This window comes from Seriola dumerili, unplaced genomic scaffold (genome assembly GCF_002260705.1).
Source record: "Seriola dumerili isolate Sdu_G_001 unplaced genomic scaffold, Sdu_1.0 BDQW01000242.1, whole genome shotgun sequence".
NCBI classification, from domain to species: domain Eukaryota; kingdom Metazoa; phylum Chordata; class Actinopteri; order Carangiformes; family Carangidae; genus Seriola; species Seriola dumerili.
The window spans coordinates 8,360,866-8,383,880 of NW_019174497.1; the positions used below are offsets into that span (position 1 = coordinate 8,360,866).

General features: G+C 40.9%; 1 protein-coding gene across 2 annotated transcripts in view; it reads right to left on the minus strand.

Annotated features, from left to right (window-relative positions):
* ckap5 (cytoskeleton associated protein 5) overlaps positions 1 to 23,015 on the minus strand; it is a 39,282-nt gene that overhangs the window by 4,862 nt on the left and 11,405 nt on the right. The window contains exons 5-43 of one of the 2 annotated variants that reach the window (XM_022755998.1): positions 22,527 to 22,698; positions 22,300 to 22,432; positions 22,078 to 22,178; positions 21,504 to 21,617; positions 21,262 to 21,366; positions 20,239 to 20,328; positions 17,764 to 17,928; positions 17,281 to 17,409; positions 16,980 to 17,156; positions 16,713 to 16,814; positions 15,628 to 15,738; positions 15,085 to 15,177; positions 14,120 to 14,305; positions 13,905 to 13,999; positions 13,572 to 13,755; positions 13,263 to 13,411; positions 12,680 to 12,854; positions 12,407 to 12,520; positions 11,854 to 11,982; positions 11,521 to 11,715; positions 11,251 to 11,377; positions 10,486 to 10,571; positions 10,022 to 10,132; positions 9,259 to 9,381; positions 8,300 to 8,449; positions 8,004 to 8,207; positions 7,778 to 7,913; positions 7,484 to 7,677; positions 7,221 to 7,393; positions 4,548 to 4,721; positions 4,317 to 4,437; positions 4,018 to 4,197; positions 3,732 to 3,919; positions 1,518 to 1,593; positions 1,235 to 1,423; positions 904 to 1,041; positions 708 to 791; positions 440 to 599; positions 223 to 341 (exon numbers count right to left, since the gene is read on the minus strand). In XM_022755998.1, coding sequence (XP_022611719.1) covers positions 223 to 341; positions 440 to 599; positions 708 to 791; positions 904 to 1,041; positions 1,235 to 1,423; positions 1,518 to 1,593; positions 3,732 to 3,919; positions 4,018 to 4,197; positions 4,317 to 4,437; positions 4,548 to 4,721; positions 7,221 to 7,393; positions 7,484 to 7,677; positions 7,778 to 7,913; positions 8,004 to 8,207; positions 8,300 to 8,449; positions 9,259 to 9,381; positions 10,022 to 10,132; positions 10,486 to 10,571; positions 11,251 to 11,377; positions 11,521 to 11,715; positions 11,854 to 11,982; positions 12,407 to 12,520; positions 12,680 to 12,854; positions 13,263 to 13,411; positions 13,572 to 13,755; positions 13,905 to 13,999; positions 14,120 to 14,305; positions 15,085 to 15,177; positions 15,628 to 15,738; positions 16,713 to 16,814; positions 16,980 to 17,156; positions 17,281 to 17,409; positions 17,764 to 17,928; positions 20,239 to 20,328; positions 21,262 to 21,366; positions 21,504 to 21,617; positions 22,078 to 22,178; positions 22,300 to 22,432; positions 22,527 to 22,698 — 5,452 coding nt within the window. The remainder of the gene's footprint in view (positions 1 to 222; positions 342 to 439; positions 600 to 707; positions 792 to 903; positions 1,042 to 1,234; positions 1,424 to 1,517; positions 1,594 to 3,731; positions 3,920 to 4,017; positions 4,198 to 4,316; positions 4,438 to 4,547; positions 4,722 to 7,220; positions 7,394 to 7,483; positions 7,678 to 7,777; positions 7,914 to 8,003; positions 8,208 to 8,299; positions 8,450 to 9,258; positions 9,382 to 10,021; positions 10,133 to 10,485; positions 10,572 to 11,250; positions 11,378 to 11,520; positions 11,716 to 11,853; positions 11,983 to 12,406; positions 12,521 to 12,679; positions 12,855 to 13,262; positions 13,412 to 13,571; positions 13,756 to 13,904; positions 14,000 to 14,119; positions 14,306 to 15,084; positions 15,178 to 15,627; positions 15,739 to 16,712; positions 16,815 to 16,979; positions 17,157 to 17,280; positions 17,410 to 17,763; positions 17,929 to 20,238; positions 20,329 to 21,261; positions 21,367 to 21,503; positions 21,618 to 22,077; positions 22,179 to 22,299; positions 22,433 to 22,526; positions 22,699 to 23,015) is intronic. The other variant, XM_022755999.1, reaches the window with a different exon arrangement.

The window sequence follows — 23,015 nt, forward strand, 5'->3', positions numbered from 1 at the left end:
ATTGCAAAAAAAAAAAAAAAAAGCAGCTAAGCGACTCTCAGATTAGAAACAAGATTCTCTGGTCTGATGAAACCAAGATTAAACTGTTTGGCCTCCTCCAGATGCTTAGAATTGAGGCCAGACATGACGCTTTAAAACCATGCAATGCAACAGACTGCCTTAAAGGCTGTGTGTGTGTGTGTGTGTGTGTGTGTGTGTGTGTGTGTGTGTATATACACTAACCCTGGTGTTTTCCAGCCCTTGTCTCTGTCTCAGGATCTTGAGTCTCTCATAGTAAACAGCTGGTTTTAGCTCCTCATTGTTGCTGCTCAGACTGGAGTCCACACCGTGCTGAGGGATCACTGCAGAGACACACACAGGAAAATGCACAAAAAAAGTGTTACTATACACCCTGGACTTCGTTCTCACCAAAGCAAGCAGGGAAATCTTCCAGTTGTACCTGCTGAGGTCTGGATGCGAGCCTTGCCCTCTCTCTCAGACTCGATCATACGAAGGCCTCGCTCCACGTAACTCTGGAAGAACTGGGATGTGTTTTTGAGGAAAGGCTCCAGGTCTGCATCCGAGTACTTCTGTTTGTACTCGTACAGCTCTGTCAAACCCTGAGAAAGATCCACACATTACTCAAGTTTTCAAGGCTCTTTGTTTTAATAAGCATTGGTTTCTGTCCACACACACACACACACTTTTTCAGGATGCAGTGCACTGACCTCTTTAGTGTTCTCCTTGGAGCCAATCTTCTTGAAGATTTCAGACAGAATGTCACTGACCTTTGCCTTTGACATTCGGTCGTCCTGGGAACAAAACAAAGGGCAGAATTCATTTAGAGACACAGAACTGCTGAGTTTCTTTTAATTCTTTACATTATAATAAAATGGCCACTTTAGTGTTTTTGTTGTTGCTCACCATGCGCAGACCAGACTTCTCGTTGCCTCGGTCACTCTTGAGTCCTGACAGGTTTCCAGAGTGTTTGACCACCCGCCTCAGATGAGCCTCCAACTCCGATTCATTACGATTCTCTATCATCGATAGGTGGTCTAGGATCTGTTTATCAAGACATGAATACAATCAAAAGATAAAAACTTCATAGGTAAAATAATATCTGACCCAGGATCTGAACCATCTGACCAAAGGATTTAACTAAATCGCTGCTCAGAATATGACATACAGAGAGTATATACTGTGTCTGTGTGTGTGTGTGTGTGTGTGTGTGTGTGTGTGTGTGTGTGTGTGTTACCTTGGCCCCAGTGAGCTTGCAGAGTGTGTGTAACAGAGTCTTGAGGGTTCTGTGTGGGACATCACTCTTGAGCTGCTTGAGTTTCTCTTTGGGGAAAACTCTCATGAAGTTGTGGACTTCCAGTAAGATCCGGTCCAGGTTGATGGTGTTGATGGTCTCTGGGAGAAAGCGGATCATTCTCCACAGACACTGAACACACACAAACACAGGACAGTCAGTCTGAAGCGTACAATAGTGATGCAGTATGCAGGATGGTCAGTTCCTGTGCTGTGATCCTCCTTACCTTCATGATCAGTTCAGAGAACATCGGAGGACCAGCTGTTGTGACTAAACTGTCCTGAAGCAAAACCAACAGAGCACTGCAGAGACAACAAGTAACAAATGTTAATTTAGTGAGCTACTGCTCCTTCAGTCCAAAGTTGAGGTGGTTCTAACATCTGGTCAGGATGCCTCCTGGAGGTTTTCTGGTACAACTGATAGGAGGTCCTTGTGTAGACTAAGAACACTGGAGAGATTTTATATCTCATCTCTTTTCTAAATTTCTTTATGTCATTCTTGTCATTGTCTGTCAGGCACATCCAAACAGGTCACTGTGCTCCTTCAGTTGAATTCGCTCAGTGACCACAAAATAATCTAAAGATCCTTTTACAGCTAAGCCAGGAAAGTCTAAGTAAGTTGTTCACATTAGTCATGGAAGACTAAACATTATGTAAAACAAAAATGGTCATTTGTATTTAAGAACCATTTCTTGCTTTAAACAACAACTCTCTGCCTAAACAATTAAAACCAACGTATATATCCACATGTATGACCAAGGGATTATATTTCAAGCTTGACTTTATAGTTGGTGATACTTGGTTGGTTATGCTAAACAAAGTTAACTCAGATGTTGAAGGTGATATGTGCAAAATTTTACCCTCATTAAATGAATCTGAACATAAGAAAGTGGACGAGAAAAGCATCAACATCAGGAATAAGCTGGAGCAGGGACAGACAAGCTCAAGCGAGTGACACCTGAGCCTGACACAACGCCAAGCTGCAGCAATGCAGGCAACATTAGCATGTTCCTGAGGACACCAGTGCTGCTGGAGATTAATGGCGGATGGAGAGTAGCAGTAGCTCAAGTACATTTCCACAGCACTAATTCCATCAGTACCACAGTCATATCATTCTCACCACTTTGCTGCTCTGAATCTCTCTTTGTGAATGTGACAAGTGTTTATTAATGATGTTATTTACAAAGTTATTTAGTTGTTTCAGCAGGAAGCTTTTCAATCGCTTTAAATCTTCTGTCTGTGAAACTCAACACTGTAAATCTTTCACACTGAAACCCTAATTATCATTATCAGGTCCTTAAAGATACTGGAAGGCTTTTAATGCGGCTCATCTGTGCAGGAAGTGTTGTGTTTCTTTGATGGTAGCTGAATCTCAATCAAAAAACATAGCCAAGTAGAAAGTGAAAACAATGAATGAATAAAACAGTGTTTCTGTTAAAGGACTACTGTGTAGGATTTAGTGGCACCTAGCTGTGAAGTAGCAGATATCAACCAATTGAATACCACTCCCCTCGCCCCTCCCTTTCCAAGCGTGTAGGAGAACCTAAAGTGGCCTTCAGGTAACATAAAACTGCGAAAGGCCCTCTCTAGAGCCAGTGTTTGGTTTGTCTGTTCTGGGCTACTGTAGAAACTTGGTGATTAATTGACTGAATTAATGATCAAAAACAGCCAACAGGTAACCAAAACATAAACTTGCAGTCGCATTTTGCAGACCTCAAAATAAAATAAACAGGCCAGGACTACCTCATACCTCAGCACAGCGGACAGCTTGTCTACTAGTTTTTGTTCAGGAATAACAACATGTCGACATGCGGTGGGGTTAGTCTGGTGTGATACTGTTAACTGTGAGACCTGCAGCGGAGAATACTCTCTCAGATGGTACCGATGTCCCAGGAATGCAGAGATAGCGCCTCCACTAGAGTGGTCAGCCTCGGGAAGCACATCTGATTAGCTTTCGACTGGTCAAAAGGATACTAATCAATGAGGTGGGATTGTCTCTCACATGTGTGTATTTTTTTTGTAACTGATAGTATTTATTGGTCAAAATTCTTATTGTCAGTTAACAGTTAATTATTAACATCCCTAGTATAAAGCTACCGTCAATTAAACACATTCTCTACACAAATGTTTCACTTTCAAATGAAAACTGCTGTACAACACGCACAACAATTACAACTAGTAAACAGGGAGGATGTTTGAGTCTGCATTAACAGTGAACAGTGTCTACTGACACAGGGAGTGTTGTTAAAATAAACGCTACATAAACTCTTTTTATAAAACAGCTGATGTACGCATCTGATCAAGATGTCGAAGTCAGGAAGATTGAAGACAACCAGCAGTGTTACAGAAGTACAGAACTACTGAGCTTTTGGAATAATTTCATGGTCCTGAGCAAATTAAATGAAATTTCATTTTGATGGGAAGTGTTTCTTCACACTAACCTGATCATGTTGGTCTGGTCCGACTTCTCCAGGACTCTGATTACCAGCAGGTTGACAGATCTGATGACCTGCTGTCCATCTTCTATGTCCTCCACTCTGCTGTCCAGCATCAGTGTGATCAGACCGTGCATCAGGTCCTTCAACACACCCATGGATGCCTCTCTGGCCAGAGACTCCATAGAGAACAACTGTCGGAGAGGAACAAGAGGAGGTTCATAAAGATGTTAGTGTGTTGCTGTTGTAGTTACAGGTACTGTCATATCACATTATCAGGGCAGTGACTCACAGACAGCATGTTTCCTATGATGCAGCTGTACAGTTTGATGATGTCCCTCTTGTCCAGCCGGTCGTCAGCCATGTGTGTGCTGTAGATGAGCCTCAGCTGCATGAAGGTGGCAATGAGGAACTGATCAATGTGTCCTGACATGACCTCCGCTTTGTCCTCCTGCCGCAACACCTCATCAATCTGCGGGAGACAAACCACACACGTATGATCTCACTTTGTCATGATACCCTGTCGTTAACATGCTTCAAAGTGAAAAGAATGGGTTAGATCACACCACTGTATATATGTATGTGTTATACCTGTGCCAGTGCCTGTATGCTGGTGTTAATATCTCCACTCGCCACCTGAGAGATGACAAAGTTGATGGTGGAGGCCGTGCTGTTGTGGAGGTCATCAAAGTGTGGAGAGACAGAATGCATCCTTTCAACACAAAAGCACAAACAACATTAACCACATAAAATATTCATGCATGTTCTTTATGTTATACGTGTCAGTGTCTGTCGGACTTTGTCAGTTGTGAGGGTGTTTACTTGGGTTCGGGGATCATGATGGGCTCCAGCAGCTCGTCCAGCTTGTGTTGGACAAGGTCCGGAAGCTCACACACTCTGCCCTGGTCCATCTCGATCATGTCCAAATCTAACTGGAACTCCTTGGGGATGGAGGGGTGGGAGGACTCACTGTGCTGGGTGTTCTGACGGGCTTGGCTAGATGGAGGTAGGCAGGGGAGAGATTGGAGGATAGATGGTGGAGAAGGACAGTGTATTTAGTCTAGTGTATCAATCAGTGCCTTTCAGCTCCAGGTCTGACTGACACAAGCTTTTATTTGTTAGTCTGAGAATCTATGTGAGGGTGAGGATGTTTGTGACAGTCCTCAGTCTAATGCGAAGGTCATTTAATGTTTGACTTTGTGATCCTCATATGGCAAAAAAGGAGAAACATTTTATAACAATCAATTCATTTTTTAAAAGCATATTTTATGCATTTAGGCTTTAAAAACCATCAATATCCACACTTTGAAATAGTCAAACATTAAGGGGAGAAGATGGCTTCAGTAATAAAGAGCTGTTTGGGAGAACCTTAGATTTAAAGTTTGTGAATAGTCTGATCTTTTCCAAATTACAGTTGGACTGTCAGGACTGGAGCCGATCAGCACTGATCAAAAACCAACATTTAACATTTTTATTGTTTAGAAAAGTGAAAAAAAAAACCCAAAACAACAACAACAAAAAAAAAAAACACTGAACATGTGCCTCAACAACTGGAATAAATTAAAACTATTGGCCACGATAATGATCAATAATTAATTAGTCAAAAACCAACTGATGGTGCTATATAACCTGAGCAAATGAGATATTTGTATTCATTTGTTTTAAATTTGCTGCTGCTTGACCTGTCGTTATTTAACCACTGGTCAAACAAATCTCTAAAGACTCAACATCATTTCTTCACACGACTAAATAAGCAGAGCAATTAAAGCAAACACATTCGAGTCTCACTGAAAAAGGCTGTTGCTACAAATGTCTTTTCCAAGCAGAAAAAAAGAAACTGCGTCATCACCAGCTTTTCTTCATGTATGAGCTGATCCAGAATCTGAGTTTGTTCACTTCACTACAGCCACTGGTTCCATTTAAAGAGGAGATCCAACTATTTTCCCAGCATACATTGCAGGGACATACCTGTTATGTTTATATAAAAGCCAGTCTGACTGTCCCTGTATTTGTAGCTGGCATGATTGTGTAAGACTCAGTTAATTTCCACATACCATATAAACAACATTCACAACTAAGACAAAAGGGTGATGAGGGAAGAATGAACCTTATTTAAAGTGACAGCAGCACATGTAGATCATTAGTCTGGTGAGGAACAAGGTTAGACCCTTATTCCCCACCATGTGAAGAAGCTCAACTAACACAAGCTTTTCTGATAATTATTAAGAATGGTGAATAGTAGATTGCATTCAGAGGAATTATTACCATGACAACACAAAAGAAAAGAGGGAAGAGGAGGAGGAGGAAGAGGTACTCACATCCTATACGTGCGATACATTATTCTGCTCCAAAAAGAAGGCAGGCAGGCAGAGCAGAGAAAGGAGGAAATCACACAGGAAGAAAGATGAGGGGTTAAGAGATAGACGGACAGCTGGCCACCAGCCAGCCAGAGACGCATACACTGAGGTTGGTCTCACAGACAGTGAGTAGGATTATTTTATTTCCCAATTTTACTTTAAAATGAAATGTGTCTGTGAGAGCAACCCGACATGCAATGACTCAGTAAAACAGGGTGAGAAGAGAAGGACAGATTAGTCGTGAACAAAACAAACATTAAAAAGATTTATGGTAAAAATGTAACTACAGTCAAGACACAAGAGTTGACAGCATGTAGAAGTCTGTTATGGATCTGACAGATTAAAGAGGAGGCTGGTTGACAGAATGGAAACATGCTCATGAAGAACAGCTGGAGAAACTGGGGTTTAAGACATTTCACACAAGATATTTTGGATCTTTGGAGCTGGACTTTTCTGATTGAGGTTTAGGTAAAATACTAATTTCACTGTGTTGACTATTTTTTCTACATTTTTAAAATTCAATTCAAAAACTGCCCTCATTTGTTACAAAAACTGATGGAAAAGTGTTTACAGAGAGATTTGTTATCACTTTTCAGGAGTATTTTTCTGGTAATCACTGTCGATCAGTAATTATATCCATTTGATGACTGATTATGATGCTTGTTGTACGTTTATTGTTGATGTAAAAAAAAAAAAAAAAAAAAGGGACTGAAATTGAAGCAAAAACAGAATTAACTGGCGTTGCTTTCCGCCTCTGGAGACAGCTGCTGCTGAGTAAAGGATTGAAGTTTGATTCTGAACTTGCAACATTTCTTCTAGACTGGTAAGTAAACAGCTGTTAAAGCCAACGCTGGCTATGTAGCAATAGCAAAACTTACAAATGGCTCCTTTAATAGTCTTATTTTTAGTTTGTATGCATCATGTTTTTGTCATATATACTATATATTGAATTAATTACATTGATCAATTGCATCACTTTATGATTTAACTGCTATAATTTACTACATAGCACTCTGAATTTTTGTTCCTCAAAATCATATATTTTGTGATGAGCACATTATCGGCCTCCTCACTGGTTTTTATTCAGCTAGGATTCATATTATATGTATCCCACAGCCCTGAGTCAGAGGTGACCTACTTGAGTTTGTTGGGATCCTCCTGTGCAGGCTTGCGGAGGAAGGTGGCATTGGGGTTGGTTGGGTGCTCTTTCTGGGACCTCTCTGTCGCACTCTGCTTAGCAGGAGCTGCAGGAGTCTTCTTGGCTGAACGCTTGATTCTCTCCTCCAGCATGCTCATCTCTTTCTCTGACAGCTGGAAAAGACAGGGGAATGAATGATGAAAAATTGTACAGAGCAAGTTTTGGGATTGATTAAAGAATGAAAAGGCTGATTTCTATCTTACATTTCCTATTAGTTTGTAAACTTGATCCCCACAGACGTTATACACAGCCACCACAGTGTTCAGAGCGGCATTGCGGACAGATGTGTCTCTGTCACCGATGTGAACGGCAATCTCCTTCAGAGACTTGGCTGGAGTCGGCTGGCATACATTCATCCCATAGCCCTCTATCAAACAACCCAACTCCTCCAGACATTCTGAGGACAGGGAGGACACCACAGTAACAGGTTAGAACATGTCTCCTCCAACATTTGTCCATCCGACATTTGTGCAGCTTTATGCCAGTTAGAGACATACCAGCTCTTTGTTTGGAGTTCTTGGATTTGGTTCCATCCATAAGGAAAGGAAAGACCTTGGATGCTGGGTAAACCTTACACAGCATGGTCAATATGGCCCGCACATCTTTGCGAACCACATCCTTTGACTCTCCAACCTGAGGACGAGAAAAATGAATCTGAGCATAAAAAACAAAACAAACAACCTTCACAGTGGCCTGTTTTATCACTGAGCGATGTGTGCTCACCTTGAGTATAAGGTAGGGGACGAAGGAGGTGGCCTCGTACTCGGTGAGGTGGTAGTTCTCCCTGTTCAACATGGCAAACAGCAGCTTTAGATATTCCAGCACCTTCATCAGGACTGTGGTGTTGGTGTCGAAGAACCGCAGGGTGAACCACTTCAGAATCAGGTCCAGACAGCCGATAGTAGCTTCGCTCTCACTCTCCAACCTCTGTTAAATACAAACACACATACAAACTTTATTACCTAAGCAAATCGACTCCTACAACACAACCCCCTTATATGAATAAAATCAACTGTTACCTCAATCATGACTCCTATGGCCTTAACGTGTCTCTGGAAGTCAAGGTGATAAAGTTCGTCCTGCAGCCACTTAGCAAAGCAGGTGGACATCTGAGTCTTCAGCTGCTCCACATACTCATCTCGAGGAGTAATGAAGTTCCATTTCAGAATCTACAGTTCAAAAGAAACACAGAATTTCTGCTCAGATTGTGTAATAGACGACTTCAGTAGCCAGAGGCCGGCCAGCCTGACAAGTTCATTTCTAATCAGGCCAACAGTTTTTTCAGTGGCCTCAGACTGAAGTCTACCTTGTGTCAAAATGACTTAGGTGTTGTCATTTTTCATGAGCTTGAGATTTTTCTTATCAACAGATATTTTTGGTTTATAAGTACTCAACATTATTACTCACGTTTTCTTCAATACACCTTAGTTACATTTAGGAGAATTATATTTTTCATGGCCTCTGTACAGTTACAGTACAAACAAAGAGCTGCTGCTCCACACTAAACTCATTTAACCTACATAACTCGTTTTAATGGTGTTGTTCTTCGTCTGTAATGTAACATCACATTTCCACACAGTCAGAGAAATAAAAAGTGTGTCCTGGTCATAGTTGAGTTATCCAAATTGACTCCATAATCTATAATTACAATTATGAAGTAAATTTAATTATAATGATGCACATAAAAGGGTTACAAATAATGTCAGACTGTTTCTACTGCTGAAGCAGAGAGGAGAAGACAAGCTGCAGAATTGGAGTATTGGTGCCATTTTAAAAAGGCAAAGGATGATTTAGGATAGGTTTTTTACTACACTTTGAAGTTAATCGATTAAGTATTCAAGTATTAAAATTTAATTTTAATCTTATTTTATTTGCAAATCACTATACCATGCTGGATTGTTTTGCTACAGTGTTACAGTGTGTAACAGTTGCTGCATTAAGCTACTGGATGATAACATGTTTTCTGTCAGTCACGTACCTTCAGTTGCTTCTCCTCTTTGATCCTCTGTTCCTTAGCGTTGGGGATGAGTGTGAAGATTGGACCAGACTTATCTTCATCATCCTTCATGCCTTTGGCTGGAGGCTTCTTAGCAGCTGCACCCTGAGAAGAAGGCAACATCACAGTGTGAGAGAGAGAGAGAGAGAGTGCGTGAACCACTGTGCTACGAGGATGTGTACTATTAATTATATGTAATCACGTTGTGTGTCAGTGACAGACAGTAAGAGTAGAAACAGGAAACGAAGGGGTGTTACGCTGAAAAGATCTCAGTGCAGGTTAAACAGTGTTGAAAACACTGATGTGATATTATTCCAAAACATGTCACACAGACAAATTCATGCAGCGGAGTAACCTGAACCACCGAAGTGACGAGTCACCTCTCAGTTTGTGCTCTCTTTCTCTAAGCATGCATACACTGAACAACTACTGAATCTCCTGTCAGCATGTTGTTACGTGTTAAACAGATTTCACCTCACAAATGCAAGTCTATGTGCATTTATTATACACTTGTATATTCAGTGGCAGTATTAGTGATTCGAGAAACACAGGATTAGACTGAGCCGAGGTCGGACCAGGTCAAGGCAGAGAGAAGCTGGCCGAGGGGTTAACAATTGTCGAGTGTCCACTGAGAAACTCTGTCCACGTTAGCTGCTCATTAGCTTTAATAAGCAGCAGCATGGAGACGAAGAGTGAAGAGATTCTAGACTGAGTTTCATCACAAGGACACCTGTTACACATCTACCTGTTGGCTGCCAGCAGCAGCCTTGCCTTTGCTGGGGGGCTTTTTACTAGCATTAATGTCCTTGTCCTTGGAGGAAGGGGGAGGGACAGGTTCCTCAGGAGGGGAGGGAGGCTGGGTGAATAGAAAAACATCAGTGTTTACACTTCACTGACAGGAAACGACAAAAAAAGGAAACGTACATGCCTGATATGCAAAACCACTGACAACAACTTGAGTACAAACGGTGATGTGGGAATATTTAGAGAGGTGCAGATCTTCACATGGTGTCTACAAATTTAATACCACACAGGCAGTGGGGTCAGCCTGGATTTGCACTGTTCATTATGGAAATGAATGGGGAGCGAAATTCTTTCCTGTTTTGGTTGGACAGTCATTAACAGATTTATTAAGTTTAACCAAAAAATCAAACCTTCTCTGTGTGCACACTGAAACATATAAACAGGACTTGATCTGGATGGACATACCTTCTTAGCAGCCACTCCTCCTCGGACCTTCTTCACTTCAGGTTTACTGTCAACAAAGTCCTCGCTAGCTGGCTGAGACCTGGAGGCTGCAGAGGACAGACAGATCAAACTCTCTCCAATGTGTCAATATAGCATATTTATTAAGCAATGAGCAGACTATCAAAGCATTTGATAGCAAAAAATGCATTTGTTTTCCAGTTTGTACTGGAAATGGACTTCAGTTATACAGCACTTAAGTTGCGTCTCTCTCACATACAAACTCGCACACTGATGGCAGTGGGTTACCATGCTAGGTACTAGCCTAATCAACAGGAGTCTTGCTCAAGGACACTGATATGTGAACAGGAGGACCCAGGGATCAAACTTCCAACCCTGTGATTAGTGGCTCCACCTCGTACACGAACACACACACTTGGCAACCAGGTGGATTTAGATGGTATTATACAGATTTGAAAATTGGACCCAATTTTCAAATCTGATTAGAACATGATAAAAACCTGATAAAAGCAAAAAAGGTCACCAGTAACTAAAAATAAGGCGCCTGCAAATCTTTGCTAATAAAAAAAAAAAAAAAAAAAGAGCAAGGTGAGATAAAGGGTGCATGTGTGCACGTTTAGAGAATATTTAATATTACATTTTGCCAAATGGGACTCTAGCTGTCAGAATTCGCTCCTAGTCTGTACATTATATGAAAAACTACCACAGACGTGGTTCGACGATCTGTTTTAATGTGAGACTGTTAATTCACTGTGATGTCACACACACCTGAAGCAGCTCTGCTCGGCTCTGCAGAGCCTTTTCCCCCTCCAGCTTTGGCAGGAGCAGCAGGTTTGGCTGGCATCACTGCTCTGGCTTTTTCCAACATGGCCATCACCTGATCCTTGGACGCAGACTGGAGGGAGATAAGGACAGAGACAATAATTGCAAACAACACAGCTGTAAATCTGAAACTGCCACTGTGAGCAATTAGACTCTGCACACGTTTATTAAAAAGCAATAAGTTGTTAGTCATAGTGCACTAAATCAGTTCAGTACTTTGAGTTTCCCAGTAGCCTTGGCCATTTTGTCATAGCCCAGGTGCATCATGAAGGTGGGCAGGGCATCCTGAGCTTTCTTCCTCACGTCTCCATTTCTGTCTTCCAGACAGGCATAGAGCTGAGGGACACACAGCGACAGATCCCCAGGTACTGTCCTCAGAGTGGGCAGCTTCTCTGATAACCAGCCAAGCACCTGTGAGACGAAGAAAGTTTTAAGTGTGTGATCTGCATCATGTGTACAATGATTCAGCTCAGGAACATTTACACCTGAATTTATAAATTGTAGGTACAAGACAGAACAGAGAGTGTGTGTGTGTCTGTGTCTGTGTACCTCCTGTCTCAGGAAGGGATTCTCTCTCTTCAGCTCCTCTGACAGGTCTTCTCCCTCCAACCATTCCTTCATCCCAGTCTGCTCCACCCAGGCCTGCAGAGTGGTCATGGCAGCCGCCCTGACATTGGCCTTCAGACAGAGACATGTCCATCATCACCACATATTCAGGGACGTGACTCGGTTCCCAAATCGACAGATTTCCATATTCTCATGCCTCCTCTAACTCATTTACTATTTTCTGATTATAAAGTTTGGACATTTCCAAAATGCACATCACAGTATTTTCATTCGTTTATTTTGTATCATTATGTTTTAGATCTGTTTTCTTCTGTTGATATTTACAGTGTATTTTGTTCTGATGTGTTTCTTTTAACTTTCTTGTAATTAAATCAAATCAATTTGCTAAATTAATAAATTAATGAAGAAATAAATGTGGACACTGAACAAAGTAAGATGGAATTTAAGAACTACACTGCCATTGCTGCTGAAATGTGGAAACAAAGATGTGTGTTACTGGGGGTGTGTTTGTGATTTTAATGTATGTGCCCAGTACCTTGCTGTCTCCAAGAACAGTGATGATGGGGATTCCCAGTGCTTTAACATGGTGCTTAAGTCCAGGTCCCATGGCTGTAGCTAGCTGCTGCAGGATAGTCAGGGTCTGCTGGACCTGGAGACCATGCACACGATGATCATTTTACATGTTGTTTCATGTTAAATAAAGCTGTGCTGGTGAAAACAGTTTGTGGTGCAGTGACAGCTTTTAGAGCCAGAACCAAGTTTGAGGTTAGAATCTGTATAAGCAGGAAAGACCTGATCTCTTACTAACCAGGATCTTGTTGGAATCACTGAGTCGACCTTTCAGGGTCAGAGGCAGATCTCCGATGTTGGCTGTGATGAACTTGGCCTCTGATATTATGGCTGCAGCCTCATCCAGACCCTCCTTCCTGATCTTCCAGTTCTTATCCCCAATTTTAGACACCAGATCAGATGTGATCTTGTCACTTAAAGACAGGAGGGAAGAGACACATGAGAAGCAATAGGAGAGAAAACAGGTACAGTATTTATGTCAGGATTTTCTGCATCAACTCCAGGGTGTGCGTGTGTGCGCGTGTGTGCGTGTGTGTGTGATGATTAATGACAAAGTGCTTGTGTTTTCTTAGACATATGTACATATTCTCATTATAAATGGCACTGGTCATTGTAAATAGCTGGGTACAACTTCAGTACTGAGGTATGTTGAGTACCACATCACTAATGATTTTCTTTGTAAAATGTTCAATGTTCAAATAGTGGTATTATATTAGATACTCATACTAAAAAATGGTTTTAGTTGAGCTTTTATTTCACAGATTTAAGCATTAAAATTAGTCAGTGTAGGTCGACTGAGAGGCTTTGTCTTTTCTGGTTACCCGATATCTGTTCTGGGTAGTAAGTCCATGATGTCCTGTCCTCCTCCTCCTCCTCCATCTTCTTCCTGCTCCTCTCCGACGTCACCCTCCTCCTCCGCTGCCGCCTTCTTGGTGAATCTAACTGGAGCTGGTGGAGACTGGCCTTGCATCTTTGAGGATGATACACATACATACAGATCTCTTATTTTCCCTCTCATGGGTCATACACTGTAGCAAACCAGTTGTCAGGATGACCAAGTGGTGAGGAGACCATAAGATGATTTTAAGTCTTAATTGACATATTCTCTGATCCACCTGGAAAGTGCTTACCTTTTCAAATTCAGCATCGATCTGTGCGAGGAGAGCAGGCTTCTCATCTTCAAAGAACATGCGCAGAGGAGCTCCCATGTAGAGGTACATGACTCCCAGCAGGCTGATGGCTGCTGTCCGGACAGCAGGGTTAGTCGCTCCCAGAGCCGTCTTCACATTGTTGATGAAAGCCTTCACATTGATACTGGAGAGAGATGGAGAAGGTCAAAAGGTCAACAGACACCCTTAAGGTGCTGTAACATCTTTTGTGTTTCTTCTTAAGCCAAAACACTGAATTGACTTTTTTAATGCTCTGATATAATAATGAGTGTTGAAATAAAGACTGGAAATTACCCAGCAAAGCCAAACTCCTTCATGGCATTAGCCAGCCAGTTGAGAGACTCTGCCTGGTTCTTGGGATTCTTCTGTGCAAATGCCATAGAGACAACCTGACAAAACACAAACCTTGTAAATACAGCATGTTCATTCTCATCATCACTATCAACCAACTTTCTTTTCAAGTTCTATGAGGGCAACTCTTCTAATGTTCCGAGAAATTGTTTAAGAACCTGTTCTGCAGTCCACGGCAGTGAGCAGGCCTGTCCAATAGCCGTCAGTCCTTCTTTTGCATTTCCACCACATTTGATGTCTCCGACCTTATCCACCAAGCCATCCAAAACCACGCCGGCCGATGTCTTTGAAAACGTTCCTCTCTGAGCTATTAGAGCCACAATGTGTAGCTTCATCTGCATCACCTACACAAAGAGAGGAGACCACCATCATAAGCTTTTATTTCTGCTCTGAGGAGCCGACAACACATCCCTTATTTTAAACTTGTTCGAAATTGGACAAACGAAAGAACCAACTGAAGTGTATTAGTCCCGAGTTATAGATTTTGTTTTCCGATTCAGCATCTGCTTAAAAACAGCTAAATTGTGTTAATTGTAGGTGTGATTAACAGCTTTCTTCATTCATTAGAAAAATTTCTCATTTGACCCGTTATTTCACCCTTTCATCTGTATCATGGATGTTATCGTGGGAGAGCCTGACATCTTTCAGCTACAACAAATTTTAATCATCAATTCTATTTAGTCACATGTGATTTTGCATCAGGTAGAAGCTAAAGTTTGAGGTAAGACACATTTACCACTTTCCCTACAACATCTGCACTTAGAAATCATGTCTACACATTCAAAGATATTCTGATCATAGCCTGCAGTATTAAAAAATAAATCTACAAATAGAATACATGCAGATGTAAACAAGCGAAAAAGTGACTCATTCCTGAAAATGCAAGGGAAAGAGGAAGTGATGGAAACATGGATGCAGTGAAGGGACTGTCTTAATTCTGATTCTAGTCTAGTCATATATGTTTGAGCCAGTAAGACTTTCAAAAGAGTTAATAAGAAGGTCAAACCCGCCAAAATGAAGTGTTTTCCTGGAGGGAATGTTACTCTGCAAATCCAAACAGCTGCTGCCAAATTGCTTCACAGAAATGATCATTTCATTCAGCTGCTGTAACGGAGACAATTACCTGAAAGTTGGTTTCCTTCCAGCCTGGTTTCTTTGCCAACATCCTGACTAAGGCCTGGCAGGGCATCTCCCCCTTATCCATGGTCTCGACAGCCTAGAATCAAACATGAATCTATAGATTATCAATCCTGCATATTATAGTTTGACATGTAGTGACACATCAGCCTTCAACATGTAATGTAGAGTTTCAAGTCATCTGCACTGAAAACATAAAGGCTAGTGTTCAACCAGTAAGGGATTCTTCAACACTGATATTATCCCAACATATTTTTATTATTATTATTATTTTTTTTTTTTAATATTTCCTTTAGTTCCAAATTGGGCAGCAACTTTGGATTACTTTCATTATCAATTTATCATTTTGTCTATTAAATGTCAGAGAAAAAGAAAAATGCCAGATGTAATAATATTTGACAGCCCAATGTGATGTAATCTGTGACTTTTATATTACAAAGAAAAGCTTCAACTCCTCACATTTTACAATCTGAAATAAACTAATAATCAAAGCAAGTGCCGACTTATATCAACTAATCACTGCATTTACCCTCTGGAACTCCTCCATACTGGCTAGTCTCTCCTTCCAGTTGGCCGAGTCCAACTGCTGCAGACAGGAACCGGGAAGTACATTTGCTGCCAGCTCCTCACACACCTCAGCCTGATATGAAGACGCACACACACACACACTTTTAAGTAATCAGAAATTCCAACAGCAATATTCTGTTTGTTCTGAATCCCTCAGAACCATAACAGAAATCCAACCTGACATCATTGTAGCATTATGTAGTTATCAGAGAATACACGACTGAATGGTTCCAGACTGAATTAGTACAGAGATCATAATAGACCCTCTTCATGGCAGACATTTTGACTTGCACAGGTGTAAACAGTCACAGTAACAATGCCTCCATCCCCTTCACTGTACCAGTACGCCATGTCAGTGAGTGAGCATGCACAATACCAGGGCACTGGAAATGCCTCGCCTACAGGGAATGTAGCCATCATTAATTCTACCTGTGCTTTTCCTGTTTTAACAAGGCACAATGTCAAAAAGTGAAGAGTCTATTCCTAATGGCTGAAAACTAAAACTAAATTAGAAACCTCATTGATTTCCAGAAGGACCATTACTGTGCTGGCCGGAATGCAAGATGTATAACAGGACTTGAAATTTACTTATTCACACATAAAAACAGATGTTTTCTTTCAATGGAGCAAGTACCAGCTTCTGCGTTAAAACGAACAAACAACATTATAGATTGGTTGTAGCCTTAATGTTGCTAAGCAAGTTTCTTCAAGTTTGGCCATTTAGCCCTAAAGGCATTAGGGAGGCCAAGTTTACCCTACAGGAGTTTCTGAAGGTGCGTCATGTCATACCTTTTGCTAACACAGAAGAAATACATTTCTTTGGGGGAAGATGAGTCAATAACATATGTTTACTACAGAAATGGACCAGGGACAGAATCATCTATCCAACAGGCAAAGAATGACCTGCGCCACAGAATGTCATTGAGGAGCTTTTGGAGCTCCAAGAAAAACATCAGCCAAACTCTGACTGCTCCAGTAAAGAATGTGAACCATCTTCTCTTCGTATGGTATTGTGACAAACCTTTTGTCAAAAGCAAACAGACTTACAGACAGTTCAGTCTCTGTGACTTCTTTATTGTCAGCAGCCTTCTTGGATTTTCCACCACCTCCAGAGGTTGGTTTGCCTTTCTTAGGTGGACCCCCTGATGGCTGCAAAAAAGAGACGCAAAACACTTCAGCTCTAAACTGTTAATGCCACTTTGATATATTTGTTCATATTGTCCATGACCAAACAAAATTGGGGACAACCAGGTGACAAAACATATTTTTTTTAATTAATCTTAGTTTTCCATATATGCATTGCTCTGAGCATACCTTGCTGGAAGCAGCACTTTGGGTCTTCTTGGATGGGGCAGAGGATTTGGGCGGAGCTTCAGCAGGGGGAGGAGCTTTAGCTGCAGACTTCTTGTCTGCCAATCCACCACCACCTCCTCCACCTCCTGCACCTTTCCTCCCTCCAGGGAGCTCGACTTTATCAGAACACTCCTTTATCTGTTTTCAAATTAAACAAAAGGACAGTGCTTAGCAGTTACTGACAATAAAAATTGGAGCTTACTACTGGTTTTAATTCATCGTAGCTGATGTGGGTTCCATTCATCCTTCCACTGATCCATACCTTATCCAGTTTGAGTTTATCCAAGTCAGTCAAGAAAGGGTTCACAGCTTTCTCTCCCACCACTCTCATGGCCGTCCCCAGAGCTTCAAAGGCAGCGTCACGCACCTCTGGAGCAGAGTCATTCACTTGCTGTGATGGTTAAAGAGAAAAGAACAGGTGATGATTTAAATAATTTCATCAACAGCCTGAAATGATCTCACATAGTATCCTACATGATAATAGTATCCCCCTATATGATAATCAGTGTGTCAGAATTGTGCAACAATGGGCTCCTACAGGTTACACAGTACAGTACTTTACTTACTACTCCCTGACAGCAGCACTTTGCTACTTATTGGTCAGCATTTTAACTTAACTTTATTTTCATGTCAGTCTGATATTGAGATGGTAAACTCTAAGAAACAGGTTTATTATCATGTACAATGTTACCAAAAGAGAAAGATAATAATACTGTTAAGACATTTCCACCCAGGGTTTGTGTACCTTAATGAGAGCAGCGCAGAGGGGTTTGAGGATGCTCTTGGGCAGCGTGGCCTGTGTGCAGTGTCTGAAGGAACGAGCTAGAAACAGAGAGGCCTGCTGCTTAATGGAGGGGTTTTTATTGTCCATCACAGCTAGGATGTCCTCCGAGAGGTTCTGGAGAGTGGTCTGGAAAAAGATACATCACATTAAATATGACATTATGAGACTACAGAAAATAACAATCCAACTTAGATTAGGGGCATCTTCTGAAACGCATTAGAGGCTGGTCTGGAGAATCAGTAGAGTGCTCTATAAATAACAACAGTCAAGTTAAGTTAGGAATCATTATATGAGGGTTTGCAGCAACCCTGTAGAGTCATGACAAGCCAACTGAAGAATGATTTTTGAAAAATAATTCTTACTTTAATGAACATTAAAGGGGATTTCACAGCTGGAAAAAGGATTCATCTTTAACTAGGTCATCTTTGTAGTAGATGTGCAATTATTTTCAAATTGAGTGCCTTTATAAGTAAGTAAACCGAAGAGGATTGTACATTTCCTATATTCATCTAAAGTAGAATATCCTACAACAAACAGAAAGCATTGCCCACAATGGCTCCCAGGCCACTCCCAGACCACTCCCAGGCCACTCCCAGGCCTCCTTTCATGGGTACTTTCCACAGGGCTTTTGCTGTTGGTGTGTGTTTACGGAAGACTTATGCAGACAAGTTGGCATTGACCAGCACTTTATATTTTTGCTGAAGCAAACCAACCGCTCCTGCCAAGAATCCATGATCAGCAGCAGAGAAAACTTACAAATAGCCCCTTCAAGATATGTTCTCTTCAGGGCAGTCCATACCAAGAATGATAACTACCACAACTATAATCACAACAGTGGTGAACAATATCGTTGGGATCACTTTCAGAGTGATTTGATAAACAATAGAAACACCGGCAGCCAATCAAGACACACCCAAATTTACATGGTGTCACGCTCAATGCCTCGCTTTCAGAAAATAAAATAACTAATATATGAACCACAGCAGTTAGGAAGACTAAGGTGTAATTGTTCCACACAGGAGGGTGGATTAGTAAAATAGACTTTGAATATATTTTCTATCAGCAATAAAATTAACTTATTGAAATAAACAACATCTCTCTCTCTCTGCTCATCTCTGTGGTGCTGAAAGACGCACCACACCACGTCTATGCTGCTTATTGCTCAGTGTGGATGCTCATGGTGGTATAGATATTGTTGTCGTTATCATTCGTGGTGTGTGAAAAGAGGCAGAATCATGTTTTGAGTGGATAATCCCTTTTAATTTTGTAATACCCCGATATAATACCTAACACCTCCTAACACCTCTAACCAGCTAACATGCCTAACTCGCACTTACTGTGCACTTCTTTACTTGATCCCCATGTACTTTCTATTGCATTCTCTAAGGCCTTCTACTGTAGCACTTTAGTGATGTCCCTAACTTATAAAAATCACTTTGCATAAAAGCGTCTGCCAAATGAGTAAATGTAAATTATCAGCATTCTAAGACTAGGGACTTTAGGCATCATTTAAGAAGGACTTAGTGGTGAATTTAAGAAAATGCTGGTGCAGCTGCAGCTAAGTCTGTTAAGTCCTTCCTATGTTCTTAATTACCAGCTATTTTTAAATTAGTAATTTGCCAAATTGAGTTTCACCATTTAAACTTAAGCAATGTCTTTGCATATTGCTAAATCTTTACTACTTGACATCTGTCGTGCCATCCAAACGGCAATCAAATAGCAGCAAGTTTATATAATTTATAAAAATGGTTCAAATATTAGCAAGTTAACTTTATTTTTGTCACTTAGTTCAATATGCTCTACAATAGTTAAACCTGGCAGTGACTGAACTTAAAATGTGTAGAGAATCAGTTGTTACTAAATATTAATTTATTGACCAGAAATGTTTCTGCAGAACATTATGATGTCACAGTTAAGATGACATTTGACCATTTGGATATAAAATGTCATCACTTCCTTTTATTCTATTAGACATTTGTGTTAAATTGTATCATAATTAGCATGTGATATGTGCATAAACATTTTGTGAGGTCACAGTGACCTTTGACCACCAAATTCTAAATCAGTTCATTCAGTTCAGTTCACTTGAGTCCAAGTGACCATTTGTGCCAAATCTAAAGAAATTCCCTCAAAATGTTCCTGCAATATCGTGTTCACAACAATGGGATGACGGACGAACAACCTGAAAACACAAAACCATCGGCCACGGCTGTTGTCGGTGCGGAGTACAGATTTTCACATATTCAAGCCTACCTAATACAGAGGTACTCATCCAACAGAAGCCACACCAAAGTAGTGGAGCGAGACTGAAAAACATTATCACAGACTTCGTGTTCTCGTTTTCATCACAATTGCTAGTTCTTCTATTACTTACTCAATGATTCAGGAACAGTTGTTCACTACTAAATATAATCCTTGTATTTAGACTGTACTCACAGTGAGGAAGATGGCATCAATCGCCTCTTGCAGGGCCTGGACAACCTGAGGCTTCTTCTCCTTGAACTTCTCCAGAATAGTTGGAACCACCTAAACACACACATGGCTCCAATTTAGCGGTAAACAATGATTTTGATACATGGAACAGACCAGAATTTAAAATCCTTCATCTGAGTCATCACAAAACAGAATTTAAAATTCTGCAAAAGCCCTTAATGGCCAGGCCACATTATATCTTAAAGAGCTCATAGTACTCCATTACTGCACTAGAATAATTTATTCCCAGGATGCAGGTTTACTTGTGTGGAAGGCAAAGCTTTCAGCTGTCAGGCTCCTCTACTGCAGAACTATCTTCCAGTTTGGGCCCAGGCAGACACTCTACATTTAAAACATTCCTCTTTGATAAAGCTCATAGTTAGGCCTGGCTCAGTCTTGCCAGAACCATCCCTCAGTTATGCTGCTATAGGCCTAGACTGCTGTGGACTTCTTATGATGCATCAAGCTCTTGTCCCTCTCCACCTGTACACATTCTTAGCTTAGGACTGTGAGGATGACAGGACTGGCTCTGAACCAGAACCTGAAATATACCAATACATCTGCCTTTCACAAAGAACAACTTGTCCTATTGCCATGGTTCAGATGATAAAACGGACAAAAAAAAAAACCAAACACTTAAATTCATTACTTGTGTGCTTGGGTGCATTGAAAAAAATAAAAAAATAAAATAAAAACTAATTTATAAAAAATGAAGAAGCGCACCAAGGCAACCAATGTAAAAAGTCTGAAGCTCTGCATTTACATTAGAAGTAAATGAAACATACAAAATGGCTTTCAAATAAAATTAATAAAATAAAGCTTTTGAGTAGTTTGTTCTAATTATACCCAATAACTTCACTGGAAGAAAAACAACCCCAACTCTTTTAGATACTAAAACAAACTCTTCTGTTGAGACTCCAAGATAGTTTATTATAAAAAGAAATAACATAATCACTGTCATAAAATAAATAGATTCCTTTAACTTACAAGTCCAGAATATGTTCCAAATTTCTTCCTGAGGCCACTGGCCAGTCCAGCCAGACATTTAGCTGCCAATGACACGAGCATCACATTGGCATCTTTCCCAACAACCTGGAACAAAAAACCAGTAAGTGAACAAGAGGTAAGAGATCCCCCTCAACACAAGTCTATCTAGACCAGTCTTTATTTATGATAAGAGTCCTTTCACCTACGTCCAGATAAGACCACAGAAGTACTTCAGTCTTTACCTTCTTTAGTGCTCTGACAAGGTCTCCATAGTCTCCATTCTCTAGTTTGGGGTTCTTGGTCAGAACTTCGATAGCCTCCAGAGCTTCTTTCCTTTCCTGCCACTTTTTAGCTTCCTGAAAAAACAGACACAGCAAAGTTACATATCAAAATCATTTAGGTTCCATTCACACACACACATTAATTAGCTATACCCGTTTATCCTTGAAGTTTGTAAAGGGGCTGGAGCTGATCCCAGCTGGTATACCAGGGACAGATAACCAGAGACAATCATGCTCACATTCACACCTACGGGCAAATTTAGAGTCACCAGTTAACCTAACCCACAGTGCTAACCACTGCACCACCATGCTGCCACCACACAGTAAAGCTTAATTACAAATTCATGTCTTGTACGTGTATAAAATTCCACTTATGGTGTTTTAGAAGTTGAACGTAAATCAGTCAAGTTGAATTAGGTCAATGAGAATTTTGTTTGTGTATACCTATCCAAGATGAAACCTGAGCAGTTAACACAGGCAGACATGATGTTTTTGTTTAAGTTCTTGTGTAGTCTACATAGTTTGATAAACTTACTATTTTCTCATAGAAGTCTTTGGGCATCTTGGACAGAATCTCCACAGCCTCCAGCAGTTCGTAAGGATCCACAGCTGCTGCTGTTTCTGCCACATCCTCTCCTGAAACAGGAACAGAAGAAGAGATGGCACCAAACCATGACTATACAACTCCCCACCATCAAATCAAGGTTTTGCATAGACATATACATCTGTTAGCAGTTTGCTACACATTTAAACCTACCATCAGACTCTGCTCCACCTTGGGCTTGCTGCTGTTCAAACTTTGCCCTCAGATCCTGCTGGGAACGCAGGAACCTGGTTTGCTTGGCAGGAGATGAAGGCAGCTTCACCCACTCCTCCTCCAGCTCCTTCAGCTGCAGGGACAGAACAAACAGCATTGCTTAGTTTATCCTGACTCTGAAAGTTGAACATTAAGGTGGGTGAATATGCGTGATGAGCATGTCCCACCTGTACAGAGTTAATGTTCTGCAGTGGCGGTCTCAGAGCATCTCTGATCCATCTGTAGATCTCTACAGCCAGCAGCTTAGCTTCGTCTCTCACCGCCTTCTCTCTGGACTCAAACTGCTTGGGTAAAACTTTCACTACTGGCTTCAATGTCACAATCTTAGATCCAAACTCACTACATGAAGACAAGGGATGACAAGTTGTTAGTGTCACTGACAGGTGATAGAAGACTGGCACATCAAGTAATGGCTGACCAGCAGTCATCATATTCATATTGAACAGCTCTTGTGTGGGAGGAGGTCAAAGGGCTTATCAGTACTTTTCTATGACATCACTGCACTATTCTATCCATAAACAATGTGAAACCTATGCTACTACATGATATTAAACTGACATTAGACATATAACACATATATAATACTGTTTTCAACTAAAGAAATGGAAGAAAATCCTATGAAAGAAATATAGGCTGAGAAAATGAAAGTACACCAC